The sequence below is a fragment of the Nelusetta ayraudi genome, unplaced genomic scaffold (genome assembly GCF_046127955.1).
Source record: "Nelusetta ayraudi isolate G7.1 ecotype Tasmania unplaced genomic scaffold, CSIRO-AGI_Nayr_v1 ptg000048l, whole genome shotgun sequence".
In the NCBI taxonomy this organism is placed as follows: domain Eukaryota; kingdom Metazoa; phylum Chordata; class Actinopteri; order Tetraodontiformes; family Monacanthidae; genus Nelusetta; species Nelusetta ayraudi.
Genome location: NW_027466098.1, coordinates 3,086,891 through 3,108,424, shown reverse-complemented (window position 1 = coordinate 3,108,424; position 21,534 = coordinate 3,086,891). Strand labels below are relative to the sequence as shown.

At 40.3% G+C, this 21,534-nt stretch overlaps 1 protein-coding gene across 1 annotated transcript in view; it reads left to right on the top strand.

Moving 5' to 3' along the window:
• The first annotated feature begins 14,618 nt into the window (after positions 1 to 14,618).
• The window catches only part of LOC142895009 (ribonuclease inhibitor-like), a 74,651-nt gene continuing 67,735 nt past the window's right edge, over positions 14,619 to 21,534 (top strand). Inside the window, exon 1 of the mRNA XM_076035735.1 lies at positions 14,619 to 14,627. Within this exon, the coding sequence (XP_075891850.1) occupies positions 14,619 to 14,627 (9 nt within the window). The remainder of the gene's footprint in view (positions 14,628 to 21,534) is intronic.

Sequence of the window (21,534 nt, the reverse complement as noted above, 5' to 3'; positions counted from 1 at the left end):
ACAGTCAGGTAGTCACGGTCTGATGTAGTGAATGTGAGGGAACGTGAGTGACCTGAACAAACATTAACACTCTGATCTCGCTGAAAACTTGACGGCTTTGCACACGGTTTGCTTTCTTACAAACGTTCATAACGTAGCAATAATTCTGGATGGTTGAACATGTTGAGAGTGCAGCTTTCTATTAGAAAAAAAACACAATGGTGCTATGGCAGCCTATCTGCACAAGTTAATACGACTGAGACCACTAAGATTTTCATTTCTTAAGTTAAGTTTAGCCAACAGCTATTTCAGGACAAACTAGTATTTTGTTCACATACAATATTTGTGGTGTCGGTTGTAGTTATTCGCTGAGGTGCGTTTCCTATAACGTTGCTGCTGCATGAACGCAGTCTCATCAGTTCATGCAGCAGAGACATGGTGATCAATGAACTAGAGCTGCTGATATCTCATCCCCCACCTGTTTGATTCAGAGTCGAATGGTGACAACCTGAGATTACAGGCCGTCTTTTTTCTTGTTGTGATAAAAGGGATTAGGATTGGTCGGTGTAAATAAAACAAGCAATTTGACATATGGAGAGACAGAATAGCTTTTTTTCTATATCATTTAACTTAATTTGCAAATGATTTACAATTGGATTGCTTTGCTACAGCATCATGCATTATGGTTTCTACAGGAAATCGGTGACTGAAAAAATGCCGAAATTCTGTGCCGCTTATGGATGCAGCAATCGTCGCTGTCCACAAACAAAAGCTTGTAGGATCACATTTCATCTGTAAGCTATTGTTGGAGCTGTTTGATTAATGTTACAATTTAGTGCTGGTTTGTTTAGTTTAGCGTTTAGCATATATGTTTTTATTAAATATGGGTGTGTGCGTGTTTTTGCTATTTTCACATGAAAGCCTATGGTTATAAATCATTAATAAGTATGCAGTATCATAACTATGCTTATAACCTTTGTAACAAACCAAACCGCTCGAAATTCGGTTGAAAATAGAGCAATTTAGGGCTATTTAAAAGAACATGCACAATAAGAATACATAGTTATGAGTGAGAGGGGCGGAGCGAGGTGACTGTGGCAAGATGGCCACCAGTGCGGACGTTCGATTCCATTGGCCAGCAGCAGAAGGCGAGATGTCTTATCCGCATAAGACATCTCGCCTTCTGTATATATCTATGGTTAGAACAGTGCTCATCAGGTAAAACATTTGGAAGCCAACGTCATCAACTCGCACTAGATGTCTCTGCATATTGCATGGAACTTGGCTGCCATCTAGTGGTTAACTCTCGTAACACTGTCCATTATGAAACATTTCGTCATCTACTCAAATCTTACAATAAAACTGTCAAACAGGCAAGAATAACCCATTTCTCCAACCTCATCACAAACAATAGCAAAAACCCTTGATTTCTTTTCTCTACCTTCAATCTTTTAACCAATACAAATTTTAATCAGGACGTACAGACACCAACAGATGCCCTCTGTGAGGATTTTGCAGACCACTTTGTAAGTAAAATTGATGTCATTAGGTCCAGTATTTTAATTAATCAAAATCAATTTTTCTACACATCTGGACAACCACTTTTACCTGAGGAAACACTGGAGAGTTTTGCTCTAGTTGATGCAAGGACACTTGGTCGAGGTTTTCTCCCAAGTAAAGCCCACAGCCTGCCTTTTAGACCCAATTCCCACGTCACTCTTAAAGTCACTTTATGGGTTCTTTGAGGAGCAGATTTTATATATTGTCAATTGCTCTCTTCAGACGGATGTTTTCCCTGCTGCCTCTAGAACGGCGGTGGTGAGGCCCCTTTTGAAGAGGAGCAACTTGGATCCAAACATTTTTAATAACTACCGACCTGTATACAACTTACCGTTTTTAAGTAAGATTTTAGAAAAACTGTTTTTTAACCAAGTAAATTACTTTTTAAATACAAACAATATTTTAGAGAATTATCAATCTGGTTTTAGAAAGAACCACAGTCCTGAGACAGCCCTTTTAAAGATCGTCAATGATTTCAGGTGTAACGCAGACTCTCAGAAGCTGACAGTCTTGGTGCTACTGGATCAAAGCGCTGCTTTTGATACAGTAGATCACCATATTTTATTAAATAGACTCAGAAACCTGGTGGGCCTGTCAGGTACTGTTTTTAACTGGTTTCGTTCTTATCTCACAGATCGATGTTTCTTTCTAAGTATGGATACGTGCTCCTCCAGAATGCATGAAATTAGATGTGGGGTCCCCCAAGGGTCAATTTTAGGTCCGGTTCTTTTTAATCTGTACATGCTTCCCTTGGGGGACGTCGTAAGGAAACGTGGCATCAGCTTCCACAGCTATGCTGATGATACACAAATGTACATTGCCGTGTCTCCTGATGACACAGCGCCAATTGATGCCCTTTTAAACTGTATTTTAGATATCAAATCATGGATGGCAGAGAATTTCCTACAGCTTAACCAGGACAAAACTGATGTTTTAGTTATTGGTCCTGAAGGCCGGAGAGAGGAACTTTTACCGAAACGTTGGGATTTTAAACCCTCGCAATTTGTAAAGAATCTGGGCATTGTTTTTGATTCTGAGCTCACCTTTGTTCCACATATAAAAAATATTACAAAGATAGGTTTTTGTCATCTAAAGAAAATAGCCAGAATCCGCCCGTTCCTCTCTCAGGCCAACACGGAGGTGCTAATGCATGCTTTTATTTCTTGTAGACTAGATTATTGCAATGCCCTGCTCTCTGGTCTTCCCAAAAAGAGTGTTTACAGTCTACAAATACTACAAAACTCAGTCGCACGTGTGCTGACTAGGGACCAGAGGAAGGGAACACATTACACCGCTTTTAAAGTCACTGCTTTGGCTCCCCGTCCGCTTCAGGATTGATTTTAAGGTTGTCTTATTAGTTTTTAAATGTCTCAACGGTCTTGGCCCATCTTATCTAACTGACCTGCTTTCATCATATCCTAGGTCTTCTGGCACTGGCCTGTTAACTGTTCCCTGAGTCAAAAAAAAACCCATGGTGAGGCTGCTTTCAGCCATTACGGCCCTACTCGGTGGAACAGCCTGCCAGAGAGTCTCAGGGCCGCAGAGACTGTTGATATTTTTAAGGGGAGGCTCAAGACGTACCTTTTTAACCTGCCGTTTAACTGACTTCTTTTACTCTTCTCTCTCTTACTCCACTAATTTTATGCCGTTTTACTATTTTTATGCCTTTTATTACCTTCAATTGATTTTTATACTTTTATAATGGTTACCCATTTTTATGCCACTGTTTCACACTTTATTTTTATGTATTTGGTTTATTTCTCATTATGATTATTCTCCCTTTTATACTTTTAGTGCCAGTGTTTCCTCATGGGGGGCCCTTCACGGTGGGAGCTACGCCTGGTCTGCCCATAGGGGCGCTGCAGGCCATGGTGCCCCCTTGTGTGGATGGCTCCCCATAGTGGCCTTTCCTCATCAGATTCTTCAGTGCCAAGCCGTGTTATCTAATGTCTGTGTGAATATGGGGGTGGGCGTTTGTCTGTGTGCGTTGGTGGGGAGGGGTGGGTCCGCATGGGGTGGGGGGAGGGGCAGTGGAGCTTTTTATTTTTTCTCATTGTTATTATTATGATTGTTGTTCTTCTTATCATTATTATTACCTTTCTTTGTTTTGTTTTGTTTTATTTTGTTAAGCACTGTGGGTTGCACATGTTGTGTATGAGCAGTGCTATATAAATAAAGTTTATTGTTATTATTATTATTATAGAAACATGAAGACACATCAAAGAGTAACATGAGGTTGTTGTTGTGACACTGGACGGTAGAGAGTCTGAATCCCCGTCCCAGGCGCAAATCCTCATGGAGGCTTCTGAGGAGGTCAAAGATGGCCAATCCGTCAATCCCAGCTCCATAACGGGGGTCTATGGAAGGAAGCCGTGAGCATTGCGCACTGATCCAGGATAGCTTTCACCTGGCTTGATGGATCCGTGTCTTCTCATCCTGGATGGCTTTTAGTGCGACCCATGAAGCCTGGACACACGTGTTGTGGATTGGTTGAACGCTGAAGGCTTAGTGACTCATCTTGGATGACACAATCCTACTTTGGTGCAAGGGGGCCCAGACAGCAACATCATCAAGAGCCAGTAATGGACTCCACAGTGCAGCACTCATTCGCTCGCCCTCCCTCTCCCATTTTATTCTGTAGTGTCAGATTCTGAAGTCGATTTCACTTTGATTTTCAGAGTGATGACACCCTGGAAAAACTCATCCATCATTATAAACTCTCCATCATTTATTCTCTATTCAGGTTGGAGTATTGCAGGTTGTCAAAGCTCGGCTGTGATTGGCTGCTCTCAGCTCTGAAGTCCAACCCCTCCCACCTCAGAGAGCTGCACCTGAGTTGGAACCAGCTGCAGGATTCATCAGTGAAGGAGCTGAGTGGTTTTCTGCAGAGTCCAGACTGTAAACTGTAAACTCTGAGGTCAGTACTGGTTTGGAACCAGTGGATGATGGTTTCAGCACCAAACACAGTTCATCACACATGTTGAATAAACATTGAACTGAAGGTTGATTCATCTCAAAATGACATCCAGAATATGAAAACTTCATTCTGTTCATGTTTGAAGTAAAAAAAAAAAAAAAAGAAAAGAAAAAGGAAAAGGAAAAACAGGTCATCAGTGGTCATGTGACCAAACATCATTTGAACACACATTAGTTTTGGACAGAGGATTTAATTTCAAGGTGACATTTTCTGTAGTGTCAGATTCTGAAGTCGACGTTTCATTTTGATTTTCAGAGTGATGACACCCTGGAAAAACGCTCCATCATTATAAACTCTCATTCATTTATTCTCTATTCAGGTTGATTGACTGCAGTTTGTCAGAGCTCAGCTGTGATTGGCTGCTCTCAGCTCTGAAGTCCAACCCCTCGCACCTCAGAGAGCTGGACCTGAATATGAACCCCCTGAAGGAGTCATCAGTGAAGGAGCCACTGATGGATCTTGTCTACAGCAGTGACCATCAACTGCAGAGTGTGAGGTCAGTACTGGTTTGGAACCATTGGATGATGGTTCCAGCACCAAAGCCAGTTGATCCCACAGCAGAGGTCCAGTGTTCCCAGTCACAGTGTGAGAGGAGGATGGTGACGTCCAGCTGCTCCTCATTCATCCAACATCTGCTGCCAAACTGCTTCTTCTCTCAGTTCACCACTCAATTATTGATCAGTTCATCTTCATCAGGCCTCAGTATCAGTCCAACACTCCATGGTCACATGACCTTCTGATGTTCCACACTTGACATGTGACTGAGAGTCTGCTTCTTCTCACCAGTCACTCCATCCTCTTCATCAACAGTCAACGTCTCTGTGATGAGGCGTTCAAGGACCGTGAGTCCTGACTCCTGCTGTCTCTTCTTATCTTTGCAGGTGGTGGTGAGGATGAGGAGAGTGAAGAGGAGAGCTCCATCTACTGGTGGCTGACAGAACTACAACAAGTGGAGCCAAACAGCAAGCTGCACGCACCAACACTGTGTGGGTGTGTCACGACCTTTGACCCCAGTGCAGCCTGGTGGCTGGCGGACTGCTTCTCCCTACAAGCTGCTGTGGTTACTGGGAGAGACGTCCCAGAAGCCACTGGTGGAGCTGAATCCTCAGTGGAAGAAGCAGCACTTGGAGCAGCTGCTCAGTGAAGGCAGCAGCAACACAACCACTGCTTCTGCTCTCATCATCCACGGCTGGAACATCTCAGCATGAAGGTTCCACACATCAACAACACACTGCTCTGCTCTCACTTCAGAGTTCTATAACATCTTCATTTTGGAGGTGAAAAATACTTTTCAAGAGACTTTATTTCTGCTTCATGATCTTAAATAAGGAAATCATGTGGAAAAGATAAAGTGATTCACAACACCTGTGATGGGAACTCAAGTCATTATTGAATCATAAGTAAGACAAAAGAAGTTTCCCTCAAAATAATTCATGGTTTTGATGCTTGAAAAACAGGTCATCAGTGGTCATGTGACCAAACATCATTTCAACACACATTAGTTTTGGACAGAGGATTTAATTTCAAGGTGACATTTTCTGTAGTGTCAGATTCTGAAGTCGATTTCACTTTGATTTTCAGAGTGATGACACCCTGGAAAAACTCATCCATCATTATAAACTCTCCATCATTTATAATTACTCAAAATAATTCATGGTTTTGATGCTTGCCAGATGTTTGTGTGGAGATTTCAGAAGGACGTCAATGAATCAGAAGGAAACCAGATCATTTATTTTATGTGATTATGTTATATCATCCAAGCTCAAACATTATATTTCAATGATTCAATATTCTGACAATAAAAGCCATCACAACCTGTGTGACCTTGACCTCAACTGACATTTCATTTCTGCTGCTTTAACACTTTGATTATATATCTCCTGAAGTCCTGCCATGGGGATTCTCCATATCTGAATAACTTGTGTACTCAAACCTTCTGTAGGCCATACCCACTTCTCCACTCGGTCTCAACATAAACCACATGAATCAATGAAAATAAATCTCACTTTTACAAACAAATCCAATTCAGTTCAAATATAATTTAAATAAAATAAATGATACATTATAATTAATCACCAACAGATAAATCAATGCAAGATATGAGGTGGTTTGCCCTCTCTGGGTCGGTGGGGAGGCCCTGCCTCAGAGGGAGGAGTTCCAGCATCTCGGGGTCTTGTTTGGGACGCCTCCCTGGGGAGGTGTTCCAGGCATGTCCCACCAGGAGGAGACCCTGCTGGAGGGACCAGGTCTCTGGGCTGGACTGGGAAGCCTTGGGGTCCCACTGGAGGAGCTGGAGGAGGTGACTGGGTCCAGGGAAGTCTGGGGGTCTCTGCTGAGGCTGCTGCCCCCGAGACCTGACTCCAGATACGGCAGTAGAAGATGGATGGATGGATGGATGGATGGATGGATGGATGGATGGTTGCCAGGTGATAGAACATTTCATAAAAACAGACCCTGCATTATAACTTCTATTACACTCTAAATAACTCACTCCAATATAACTGCACTCGTCCTTCTCTCACATTACATTGGATCACAATGACCAAACAACACAACAAAGACAATGATCCAACTGTACTGCCACACCCAGACTCAGTATAGGTCTGTAGGCCTCTTGGACCTTCATGTGAACCACTGCGTGTTGACTGGAGGTGAAACATGGCTGACTGCTGTCCTCCTACCTGGACAATGCAATCTCACTTTCAATCTCACAGCCACTAAAAAACCTGATTGTGATTGAGAGGTCCTCAGCAGCCAATCACTGTTGGGAGTCCAGCCTTCAAACACTCCTCCTGAATCCACAGTCACATCTGTGAGCATCTGGAACTTTGGCCCTGATCCTCCACACCACACAACTTGGGATGACAGCGCCACCTACCTGGATCCTTTCAGCAGCCAGTCCATGCTCTGACCCGTTTCCACTGTGGCCTGTTGTGTCATCTGGACCGGAGTCTGGATCATCAGTGTCCAGGTTCATGGAATCTGTCAGAGTGCCGCCGTCCTGTGATGTAATGATAGAGAATCACTCTATTTATACTAATGTGCAGAACCACTAGAGTGTCATTTCTTCACTGCTGTCAGCAACAAGCATTTGGTGTCACACTGGTGTACAACACTTATGGGCTAATTAATAAGAAATGACATATTTATGAATCACCCGCAATGCCCAGATTGTTGCTGCTTATCTGCTGATATGAGCCGTCAACTGTTGCAATATAGAACCACGGGCAGGAAATTACAATTAGTGTAGAGTGTATTATAATTTAAAAGTTTACTAACGGTAGTTCTTTAAAGAATTTAGCAGGGATGGAACAGGTTAATGTGACGACGTCACCTCTAACACGGTAGGAGCTCAACCTGCTGTCACGGTGAAAACTCCGTGTTACGTCCCGTCTCGGGGGACCGAGACGCAACATGTGGGACACCTTCCCCCACTCCCAAGCCTCATTAATTTCTCACGGCAGTTGGCGGTTTTCAACAAAAACATTTATGAATCAGTAAATGAAAGAAACAAAACAACTTAACCGGTGGGCAGCAAAGGCTTCAGGGTGGGCCCAGGCCAAAATAATAAACCAAACTCCAACTAGCTCGCATTAAGAACTAACTAAAGAAAGAAAGAGAAGCCAAATACAGAAAGGGTAACCTCCCTACATACTTAATAAACAGGAGAAAAGAGGGGACAAAGAAAATGGCAGCCCACCCCTACGGCTGCGTGCTCTAACGCCATTTCAGAAGTGACTAACTGCAGAGTTGGGAGCGGAGGAGGGATGACCGTCAGGCTGGCTCGACTGCTCCTCCTTCTCAGCCATGGCGCGTCCAATCAGCAGCCAACATCCAGGACCGCACCTGCAAGGCATCATCCACTCTCTCACACACACACAGACACAAACATAGAGGCACCTAGACCGACCCGTGGGTCATAACACCCCCTCCCTTAAGAACCAAACCCTATTAACATACCGACAAACAAAACTAAACAAGAAAAACCTCAGTTCCCCCAAAATAAGAATTTCGCAGCTAGTCCACATGTACACGTGATAATGCATCTGCCAACACAATATCAAGATCCCTAGATAGTAAGTTTGATAGATGGATAGAAATAGATAAGTTAGTTAAAGTTACACACACTATATATATATATATATATATATATATATATATATATATATATATATATATATATATATATATATGTATATACATTATATTTTTATTTTATTATTAACCTCTTTCAATGAACTCCAAAACATACATGGTCAAAATTCATATTATTATTATGTTGTTGTTTTTTTTAAATGATCATACAAAACAAGAACATTAATTGCAGCAGCAAGCTTCTGTTACGACTGCCGCAACGATTGGTGGAGTGACCCAGCACGTGAATTCTACGATGAGCTTCCTCCTATGGAAGTACCACAGGAGGACACGGGTTAAATAGTATGGCTTGTCCACCAGAAGGCTGTATTATGGTGTACATAATATAAAACTTCGGCCCAGTTCTGCTTGTATTGCATTGTATTGGTTGGTGTTCCTGAAGTTTCATTTTTCGTCCCTTTTTATTTTTTACATCCATGTTTGTGATGAAATAGTATTGTGAATTGCTAGATCGCTTTGCATGCTGGGAAACAGCGTCACTCAAGGAAGTTTTGGCTTCGCTGACACGGTCCTGAAGGGAGTGGGTTTTAGTGCACTGGAACGGGATGAATGTGTTTAATCAAGCAGTACAAACCTGATTAATTGTCTTAATACTTCACTTCGAATGGCCATATTGTTTAGGAATAGAATTGGATGACAACTTCTTCACAATATTTGCAACTATTCAATTTGACCAGCAGGTGTCAGTAGAAGACGAAATTTCATGTTGACTATTTCCTAATGGAAGTGCTCTCTTGACGTTGGATTTTTCTCATAATTATTTGAAGTGTAGGCCTGTATCTGCAAACAATTTGGAATTCGTCCCAGCGCCCTGAGCTGTAAATTTGGACGGTGTAAAATGAAAATGGCCAGCTGCAGCAGAAAAGTGGACCCATATATATATATATATATATATATATATATATATATATATATATATATATATATATATATATATATATATATATATATATATATATATATATATATACATATATATATATATATACATATATATATATATGTATATATATATATATATATGTATATATATACATATATATATATATATATATATATATATATATATATATGTATATATATATATATATATATATATATATATATATATATATGTATATATATATATACACACACATATATATATATACATACATATACATATATATATAATATATATATCTGCAATTTATATTTTAACAGTTTATATAGACCCCTCAGGCTCCATTCAAAATGGGGGTTATTGTAGGAGAGTTGCAGTCAACTGAGATTTGGAGAGAGTTTGGATTACTAGATTTTGGATAGTGTTTATAGTTTGGAGTGTTTGAGACTAGATAGCGTTTAGTTTGGAGATAGTTTTGAGAGCTTAGTGAGGAGAGGAGAGGTGATAGAATGGAGCCCCCTGTCCTGTACATCAATGTCCATGTTACACAAACATCTATGCCAGGGGTGCCCATTACGTCCATCGCGATCTACTGGTCAATTGCGAAGGGAGTTTGGGTGATCGCATGGAGAGAGAGAGGGAGAGAGAGAGTGAGTGTGTGTGTGTGAGAGAGAGAGAGAGAGAGAGAGAGAGAGAGAGAGAGAGAGAGAGAGAGAGAGAGAGAGAGAGAGAGATCCGCGTCAATTACAGCAGTTAGAATCGTTCAGGCAGGATTAGAAAACACGGTGGATCTGGTTGATTTTGGTCATAATGTACGATGTGCTGGATTTTGTTCTTATATGTGCTGTGCTTTACAGTGAAACGTAAATGTGACGTACCGGCTTCGGCACTATTCAGATCAAATAAAGACCAGACAGGGACAGGAAAAAGAGTTTCGCTGTTGTTTTACACGCAAAACTACCGGGGTTGTCGGGTGAGCTTGCAATCCTGGCGTAAACTGATGGAGACGCCTCGCTCGGAAAATGCGCTTCAAAGTGCACACGCACTGCAGACGCGCCGGAGATCCTGGGAGATGCTGCTGGCAAAACGTCAGCGTCACACACACACACACACACACACACACACACACACACACACACACACACACACACACACACACACACACACACACCAATTATCCCTAACCTATGCGCTGGAAAACACAAAACTATACAGCAAAACATCTTAACGTAAACACACTTTTATTGATAAAATCAAACATAGGCAGATATAACCTAAACAATTTTAAACCATGAGTTTTCTGTGCAATGATGAGCATAAATGCACATGGGAACATGTTGACCCATTTAATCCTCTTTCTTTCTTTATCATTGGACTACAAATATATTTCTGAATAAATATGTTTTCCTGTTTTATAGGAAGTGGATCTTTTTGACTTGCTCATTTTAAAAGTAGCTTGCATGTTGAAAAAGTGTGAGCACCCCTGATCTATGCCCTTTTCCAAGTCCCACAATCACTTTCACTGTCATCTGCCTGATTACACCCATGCCATTTTCAGAAAAAAATTGCACAAACAGAATACATTCAAAAAATGTATCATACACATAGTTATCAAGTCAAGTTATTTATTTATTGTCATTGTTGAACAAAGTTAACAACAAAATTTGTTTGGAGCATCCCCATAACCACTGGCATCAGTACCCATAAAAATAATCATAAATAAGCGAGAAAAACAAAACAAAAATATATATATATATAATTTATGTACAGAAATTATTTGGTCATTCATTTTTTGCAATTCATAGTCATTCCCAACAGACATAACAGACACAAAAATTCAATGCATCACACGTGGTTCAGACACAGCTTGCCTGTGATTGTACATTTGGCCAGTAGGTGGTTTCGTGTGCACATGAAGCTTCGAGAAATGAACCGTTTCTCGAACCAGTTGGCTCAAGTGGTTCAATGCCTCATGAGGCTTCACCTCACCATCACTACAGTCACTGCATCCTGAATCAGTCACACTCAAAGTCGCACACCACCTCTGCTTTGTTCTGGACTGTGGAATGGGCAATATTAATTTAATCTAATTACATTCTGTTTTATTACTTTATGTCTATTTTAATGCTCTTTATTGGTGCTGAATGGAAGTGTGGTTGTTGTTTTATGAGCTAATGGATAGACAAATGGCCTATAACATAAGACATAAGACGCTTAAATGAAGTGAATAGGATATGTCCACAATGTCAAGAAAGGAAGCAGGGTGTCTTTAAAATCGATAACATTTGAATAAGTATTAAAAGTTGAGTTGATGTTATACTTTTGAGTAATTTATACAACTTTTCCCAGGAACTTTTCCCAATGATGAGGTTGAGGGCCCATCATCTGCAATTCAGCATTCTGCAGGTAGTCAACACCAAAACAAGCGTATTCAGCTGTCATAATCCTGTTTGTAAATAATACATATAAACTGTGTACTTGTAATATAAGTCAAACTTTGGTAACTTGAATATAATTCTCACAAAGGGATTTTTCATGTGTATGCACTTTGTACCTGTTATGAATTTAAAAAAAAAACATTCATAACTAAACTCAGTTGTTGGTTTCCATCTCTATAAGTTAACAAAGATACATAGATACCTATGAAACACTTGTTTATCTTGCTGAAACTAATACTAGGTTACTAGTACTAGATACACCAGTATACTCTCCCGGAGCACAGATCAACCCACTCAAACAAACAAAAAGCATTTTACTCAGTCAGATAAGATTACTAAATGCTGGATGATACACTGTTTTGTGCATTATTTGGGTAAATAAAATAGTTCTATTATTCATACCTCCGCCTACCATTTATTATTACCTAAGGCATAGGGCATTTAAAAAAACTAAACAAATGTCATTCCGGTGTGCCACCCGTCTGTGCCCCGAGCTTGCCCCCCCAAGAAAAAAATTCTAGGACCGCCCCTGTTTCCAACACTGTGGATGCTCGGTTGTTTATTGCAGCAGACAGATAAACAATTAAACGGCTAAAGCCATCTATTCCACCGTGAATGACAAATCTCCAGCTTTTGGTAAAAAAGGGAGAGAAGATGGAAAGAGAAATCTAAAATATATAAGGCATCAGATAGCTAATTGAAAAAGGTTCATGCACAGCTTATTTGACACAAAAAAGGTATGGTACAAAGGTGAAAAGATTTGGAGTGGGTAGAAAATCTCAATGTTTCATTTGTTCAAGTATTTAAAAACAGTTTTGAAAAATACCGTATTAATTTGTGGTTTCCATCAATGTGCCACATTACATTTGGTGCAGGAACAGAATACTGCCTCCGTCTTAGTGTGCGATTGGCCAAGGCTCGCACTTCAGTCCCAATTGGGTCCACTCTTCTTAAGGAATCACGTACTCTTTGAACTACAACAACAGCAAAAAAAAAAAAAAGAAAGACAAACTACATAAAATATTAAAGGCACAAATCCGTGTTAACACAGATAATGCTGACAAAAGGTATGATTTCATTTATTAAATACCCCCCCTTTCTTTTTTTAAATATACCGCCATTCTTTTTTTAATCATCCATGTAAGCACTTTTAGCTATATTTTGTACGGAAAGCGTTATACAAATAAAGCTAATTATATTTGTTTGTTTCGGTTAAACTGATGCACAATACAGATTACTGAATACATTCATGTGGGGATCAACTTCATATCAAACTTACTTTGCACTCGTACATCCCCTGGCATGAAGGAATGCTCTCATCATTCTGTACCCTGTGTTTGGGTGACTGAGTTGGATTTCTGCAATGACGGCATCCAGCTCTTCATCCCAAAGCGCTGAATACATGTCCGACATTCTAAACAAACAAAGAATAATTCCTGAAATTTTACTTGGCAAGAGCCAAAACATATATAATAATAATAATAATAATAATAATAATAATAATAATAATAATAATAATAATAATAATAATATTAATAATAATAATAATAATAATAATAATAATAATAATAAACTTTTATTTGTACAGCGCTAAATCACAACCAAAGGCGTCTCAAAGCGCTTTATACAATCGTATAATATATGATATATTATATATTATATTATATATTATATACTGATATATGATTAAAAGCGTCCATTTTCACTGCAACCATTTTGACGTGTATTTGTTGTATCATTAGTGTTATTAGGTACAAGTGTTGCTGCGTTCATTGCAAGGTTAACGTCATTTGCGTCAATAGATATGGAAAACAACTACACTTAAGTTTAAAAGAAATGTGCACGTTTTGTAAATGTCAATTTCTTAATATTATTATTATTATTATTATTATTATTATTATTATTATTATTATTATTATTATTAGTGTTCTGTTAAGGTGAAACAACAAAGAAGCCTTTAAGTCTAAATTGTTTAATAAATAGGTTAAGAGCAGTTGGTGTAAGTATGAAAGTCATTTCATTTATTTGTTGCATTAAGAGAAGCATTTATAGAGCGTCGTTGCCACCTACTGGCATCTTTCGGTAGTATTTCTGTTGTAATTTTGAAGCGAACTTTATACCGGAAGTAAGACACGGGAAACACACTGCCGTTCCTGTAAACCAGTGTTTGTGTGCCGCGAGATATTGTCAGGTGTGCCGTGGGAAATTATCCGATTTGTGTGCCTGTGCAGTCTTAGCGCCTGGCAGAGTAATCGTGTAGTACTCTTCCATACCAGTAGGTGGCAGCAGCAGGTAGCTAATTGCCTTGCGCTTGGAGACAAGCGAATTAGTGACGCATGGATGCAGCGACAGGTGTGTGGATTGTGGATAGCGGGACGACGGTTGAAAGTGATGGATAAGTTTTTGAAGAGGAAAAATGCTGATTCTGAACTGGACCCTGGACAAAATCCGGACCCAGATGAAGGCCCTAGTATGAGTGGAGGCAAAGACGGTGACGTCGAGCAAAGTTTCTGGCGTGAGGCAATACAATGAAAGCTATCTTTCATTTGGATTTACTTTTACCGGAGATGCAACGGCACCGACTCCGTTGTGCTTGGTATGTGGTGAAAAGCTCTCCAGCAGTGCTATGTCCCAAGTAAGCTTAAACGCCATCTCCAAACGAAACAGCCCTCAGTTCAAAAGAAAAATGTGAAGTATTTTGTTCGCCTGCGTGAACACACGGAGAAACAGGCAACTTTCATGAGAAAAACCGCAAAAGTAAACGAGAGAGCCCTTAAAGCTAGCTACCATGTCGCTGAACTAGGGTTGCCACCTACCAGAGTTACAAATCCGGGACCTCTGGGGGGTGGGGGGGTCTCAAGTCTGTCGACTGGGGGGGGGGGGGTCACCGAAATATACGGGACACAAAGTGAAGTGCGTCCTGTATCAGTTCATTACGGGACAGGTTTTTTAGTTGCCAAGTACGGGACAATCGCGTATTTTACGGGAGTAGACCACAGGCAGAAATCAAATGAGGTTTTGTCATTTTCCCTTAAAAACGGGACAAATTGTGTCCCGGGAGAGATTTTATTTTTCCCGGGACAGGTGGTGAAAAAAGAGAACAATTCTGGGAAAAACGGGACGGGTGGCAACACTACGCTGAACTTGTGGCTAAATCAAAAAAGTCCCACACTGTGGCAGAGCAATTAATACTTCCCGCCTGCAAAGCCATTGTAAATGAGACGCTCGGACCCGAAGCGGCTAAAGAAATAGCCAAAGCCCCTCTCTCAGATAACACAATCTCCAGACGTATTAATGAGATGTCTGCAGACATCGAAAGTGTGGTTTTGGACAAGATCCCTATCAGTAAGAAATTTGCCTTGCAACTTGATGAGTCTACTGATATAAGTGTTGTTGCAGATTCTGAAGTCGACATTTCACTTTGATTTTCAGAGTGATGACACCCTGGAAAAACTCTCCATCATTATAAACTCTCCATCATTTATGCTCTATTCAGGTTGGAGTATTGCAGGTTGTCAAAGCTCAGCTGTGATTGGCTGTTCTCTCTCAGCTCCGAAGTCCAACCCCTCCCACCTCAGACACCTGGACCTGAGTGAGAACCTGCTGCAGGATTCAGCAGTGAAGGAGCTGAGTGGTTTTCTGCAGAGTCCAGACTGTAAACTGGAGACTCTGAGGTCAGTTCACCCTCTTCACTCGACAACTTCTATCACTCTTGTTGTTGTCGTCATGATTTGCACTTGACTGCTGTTGGAAATTCAATTTGCAGACACTGGTTTGTGATTGAAATGAATGAAACTGGGTTTAAAGGTACAGTGTGTAAAATCCTCCCATCTAGTGGTCAGCTTGCAGATTGCAGATTCTGAAGTGGACATTTCACTTTGATTTTCAGAGTGATGACACCCTGGAAAAACTCTCCATCATTATAAACTCTTCATCATTTATTCTCTATTCAGGTTGTGGTGCTGCAGTTTGTCAGAGCTCAGCTGTGATTGGCTGCTCTCAGCTCTGAAGTCCAACCCCTCCCACCTCAGACACCTGGACCTGGATGGGAACCAGCTGCAGGATTCAGGAGTGAAGCCACTAATGGATCTTGTCCACAGCAGAGACTATCAACTGGAGAGTGTGAGGTCAGTACTGGTTTGGAACCATTGGATGATGGTTCCAGCACCAAAGCCAGTTGATCCCACAGCAGAGGTCCAGTGTTCCCAGTCACAGTGTGAGAGGAGGATGGTGACGTCCAGCTGCTCCTCATTCATCCAACATCTGCTGCCAAACTGCTTCTTCTCTCAGTTCACCACCCAATTATTGATCAGTTCATCTTCATCAGGCCTCAGTATCAGTCCAACACTCCATGGTCACATGACCTTCACATGTTCCACACTAGACTTGTGACTGAGAGTCTGCTTCTTCTCACCAGTCACTCCACCATCTCCATCAACAGTCAGCGTCTCTGTGATGATGCGTTCAAGGACCCTGAGTCCTAACTCCTGCTGGGAGGATGAGGAGGAGACTGAAGAGGAGCGCTCCATCTAGTGGTGGCTGACAGAACTACAACAAGTGGAGCCAAACAGCAAGCTGTGTGTCACGACTAGTGATGGTGAGGTGAAGCCTCATGAGGCATTGAACCACTTGAGCCAACTGGTTCGAAGCTTCATGTGCACACGAAACCACCTACTGGCCAAATGTACAATCACAGGCAAGCTGTGTCTGAACCACGTGTGATACATTGAATTTTTGTGTCTGTTATGTCTGTTGGGAATGACTATGAATTGCAAAAAATGAATGACCAAATAATTTCTGTACATAAATTATATATATATATATTTTTGTTTTGTTTTTCTCGCTTATTTATGATTATTTTTATGGGTACTGATGCCAGTGGTTATGGGGATGCTCCAAACAAATTTTGTTGTTAACTTTGTTCAACAATGACAATAAATAAATAACTTGACTTGATAACTATGTGTATGATACATTTTTTGAATGTATTCTGTTTGTGCAATTTTTTTCTGAAAATGGCATGGGTGTAATCAGGCAGATGACAGTGAAAGTGATTGTGGGACTTGGAAAAGGGCATAGATCAGGGGTGCTCACACCTTTTCAACATGCAAGCTACTTTTAAAATGAGCAAGTCAAAAAGATCCACCTCCTATAAAACAGGAAAAGTCATTCAGCAATATATTTGTAGTCCAATGATAAAGAAAGAAAGGATTAAATGGGTCAACATGTTCCCATGTGCATTTATGCTCATCATTGCACAGAAAACTCATGGTTTAAAATTGTTAAGGTTATATCTGCCTATGTTTGATTTTATCAATAAAAGTGTGTTTAAGTTAAGATGTTTTGCTGTATATTTTTGTGTTTTCCAGCGCATAGGTTAGGGATAATTGGTGTGCGTGTGTGTGTGACGCAGACGTTTTGCCAGCAGCATCTCCCAGGATCTCCGGCGCGTCTGCAGTGCGTGCGCACTTTGAAGCGCATTTTCCGAGCGAGGCGTCTCCATCAGTTTACGCCAGGATTGCAAGCTCACGCGACAACCCCGTTAGTTTTGCGTGTAAAACAACAGCGAAACTCTTTTTCCTGTCCCTGTCTGGTCTTTATTTGATCTGAATGGTGCCGAAGCCGATACGTCACATTTACGTTTCACTGTAAAGCACAACACATATAAGAACAAAATCCAGCACATCGTACATTATGATCAAAATCAACCAGATCCACCATGTTTTCTAATCCTGCCTGAACAATTCTACCTGCTGTAATTGACGCGGATCTCTCTCTCTCTCTCTCTCTCTCTCTCTCTCTCTCTCTCTCTCTCCCTCTCTCTCTCCATGCGATAGACCCAAACTCCCTTCGCAATTGACCAGTAGATCGCGATGGACGTAATGGGCACCCCTGGCATAGATGCTTGTGTAGCATGGACATTGATGTAAAGGACAGGGGGCTCCATCCTATCACCTCTCCTCTCCTCACTCTCTCCCTAAGCTCTCAAAAATATCTCCAAACTAAACGCTATCTAGTCTCAAACACTCCAAACTATAAACGCTATCAAAAATCTAGTAATCCAAACTCTCTCCAAATCTCAGTTGACTGCAACTCTCCTACAATGACCCCCATTTTGAATGGAGCCTGAGGGGTCTATATAAACCGTTAAAATATGAATTGCAGAGATATATATATATATATATATATATATATATATATATATATATATATATATATATATATATATATATATATATATATATATATATATATATGTATGGGTCCACTTTTCTGCTGTAGCTGGCCATTTTCCTTTTACACCATCCGTCAAGAGAGCACTTCCATTCGGAAATAGTCAACATGAAATTTCGTCTTCTACTGACACCTGCTGGTCAAATTGAATAGTTGCAAATATTGTGAAGAAGTTGTCATCTAATTCTAATCCTAAACAATATGGCCATTCGAAGTGAAGTATTAAGACAATTAATCAGGTTTGTACTGCTTGATTAAACACATTCATCCCGTTCCAGTGCACTAAAACCCACTTCCCTCCAGGACCGTGTCAGCGAAGCGAAAACTTCCTTGAGTGACGCTGTTTCCAAGCATGCAATGCGAGCTAGCGATTCACAGTACTATTTCATCACAAACATGGATGTAAAAAATAAAAAGGGACGAAAAATGAAACTTCAGGAACACCAACCAATACAATGCAATACAAGCAGAACTGGGCCAAAGTTTTATATTACGTACACCATAATACAGCCTTCTGGTGGACAAGCCATACTATTTAATCCGTGTCTTCCTGTGGTACTTCCGTAGGAGGAAGCTCATCGTAGAGGTCACGTGCTGTGTGCTCGTCTCTCCACCACACCAATCACGGTTGAGTGAGTTAGTGAACGGGAAAGTCATAACAGGAGAAGCTTGCTGGAAATAATGCGCTACAAGTGGATGTGACCCTCACTGAACCCAATTCAGACGACTCTCCCTCCACTTTTTTTGTTTTGTTTGAGCATTAAAAAAACAACAACAACTTAATAATAATATGTATATATATATATATATATATATATATATATATATATATATATATATATACAGTGTAAGATTTGAGTAGATGACGAAATGTTTCATAATGGACAGTGTTACGAGAGTTAACCACTAGATGGCAGCCAAGTTCCATGCAATATGCAGAGACATCGAGTGCGAGTTGATGACGTTGGCTTCCGGTTGTTTTACCTGATGAGCACTGTTCTAACCATAGATATATACAGAAGGCGAGATGTCTTATCCGCGCTGCTGGCCAATGGAATCGAACGTCCGCACTGGCGGCCATCTTGCCACAGTCACCTCGCTCCGCCCCTCTCACTCATAACTATGTATTCTTATTGTGCATGTTCTTTTAACTAGCCCTAAATTGCTCTATTTTCAACCGAATTTCGAGCGGTTTGGTTTGTTATAAAGGTTATAAGCATAGTTATGATACTGCATACTTATTAATGATTTATAACCATAGGCTTTCATGTGAAAATAGCAAACACACGCACACACCCGTATTTAATAAAAACATATATGCTAAACGCTAAACTAAACAAACCAGCACTAAATCGTAACATTAATCAAACAGCTCCAACAATAGCTTACAGATGAAATGTGATCCTACAAGCTTTTGTTTGTGGACAGCGACGATTGCTGCATCCATAAGTGGCACAGAAGTTCGGCATTTTTTCAGTCACCGATTTCCTGTAGAAACCATAATGCATGATGCTGTAGCAAAGCAATCCAATTGTAAATCATTTGCGAATTAAGTTAAATTATATAGAAAAAAAGCTATTCTGTCTCTCCATATGTCAAATTGCTTGTTTTATTTACACCTACCAATCCTAATCCCTTTTATCACAACAAGAAAAAAGACGGACTGTAATCTCAGGTTGTCACCATTCGACTCTGAATCAAACAGGTGGGGGATGAGATATCAGCAGCTCTAGTTCATTGATCACCGTGTCTCTGCTGCATGAACTGATGAGACTGCGTTCATGCAGCAGCAACGTTATAGGAAACGCACCTCAGCGAATAACTACAACCGACACCACAAATATTGTATGTGAACAAAATACTAGTTTGTCCTGAAATAGCTGTTGGCTAAACTTAACTTAAGAAATGAAAATCTTAGTGGTCTCAGTCGTATTAACTTGTGCAGCTGCCATAGCACCGTTGTGTTTTTTTTCTCATAGAAAGCTGCACTGTCAACATGTTCAACCATCCAGAATTATTGCTACGTTATGAACGTTTGTAAGAAAGCAAACCGTGTGCAAAGCCATCAAGTTTTCAGCGAGATCAGAGTGTTAATGTTTGTTCAGATCACTCACGTTCCCTCACATTCACTACATCAGACCGTGACTGCCTGACTGTGGAAAGATGGCGGCCAGTGCGGACGTTTGATTCTGCGCCGTGAGACATCTAGCCTTCTGTATATATCTATGGTTATAACTAGCGGCCATACAATAAAAGTAGCGTATCTACAAAGATTGCCTGACTGTATAAAAGAAGCGGAAACTTAATGCCGCGGCTGAAGACAGAACAACAAGGCGCTATAAAGGCTGGACGTTTTTTCAATGGAGCTAAACTGCTAAGCTAATACCTGACGTACCATGGGTTTTTCGATTCCTGTACCAGACGCAATGGACATGAAGGGCGACGTATATAACAACTGGACATTCTTTAGAGCACAATGGGAAAACTATGAGATAACAACGCAAGATAACAACTATATATATATATACATATATATACAAATGTGTATATATATATATATATATATATATATATATATATATATATATATATATATATATATATATATACATATATATATTATGAATCAATTTCTTCTTTTTATCTGCATATTCACATGAACTTTACCTCTTTACTACTATTATTTCTGACCCTAACATTTTCAGCAATGATTTTGGCAATGGTTTATTATTTATTTATTATTAATTATTTATTTAATGTTAGACAGAGGAACAAATTTCGTTTAACATGAACAATATATCAAGGTAACCTTGATATATTGGTAGGGCGGAGCAAGAAGGAACAGCAACACATGAAATGAAGTTCGTTTCAGTTTTATCTAGAAATAGATGCTTTATTAATCCCCCAGAGGGGGAAATTTGTGTTCAGTAGCCAACATACATAAAAGGACATACGAAAACACAGAGTCATAAAACAAAGTAAAAGTTACCAACGTTTGAATAAATAAATAATAAAAGTGTACAAATACAGAAAATCTCAAGGCGCACACTTGCTATGGTCATTAACCTTTTGCATGGCTGCAGTACAACCAGTGCGCCAGCAGATGACCCCCACGTTCTTAATGAATGAAGCTTCGAGTAATGAACCAATTTTCAACACAATAGTCCAAAAGGGTTCAAAGCCTCATGAAGCCTCGTTTGGACATCACTAGACACAACGGCTTCCACTGTCATTGAATGCTGCAAGCGTCAGTTTAGCCGGCATGGAATACCAAATATTGTCATCACAGACAACGGACAACCGTTCTC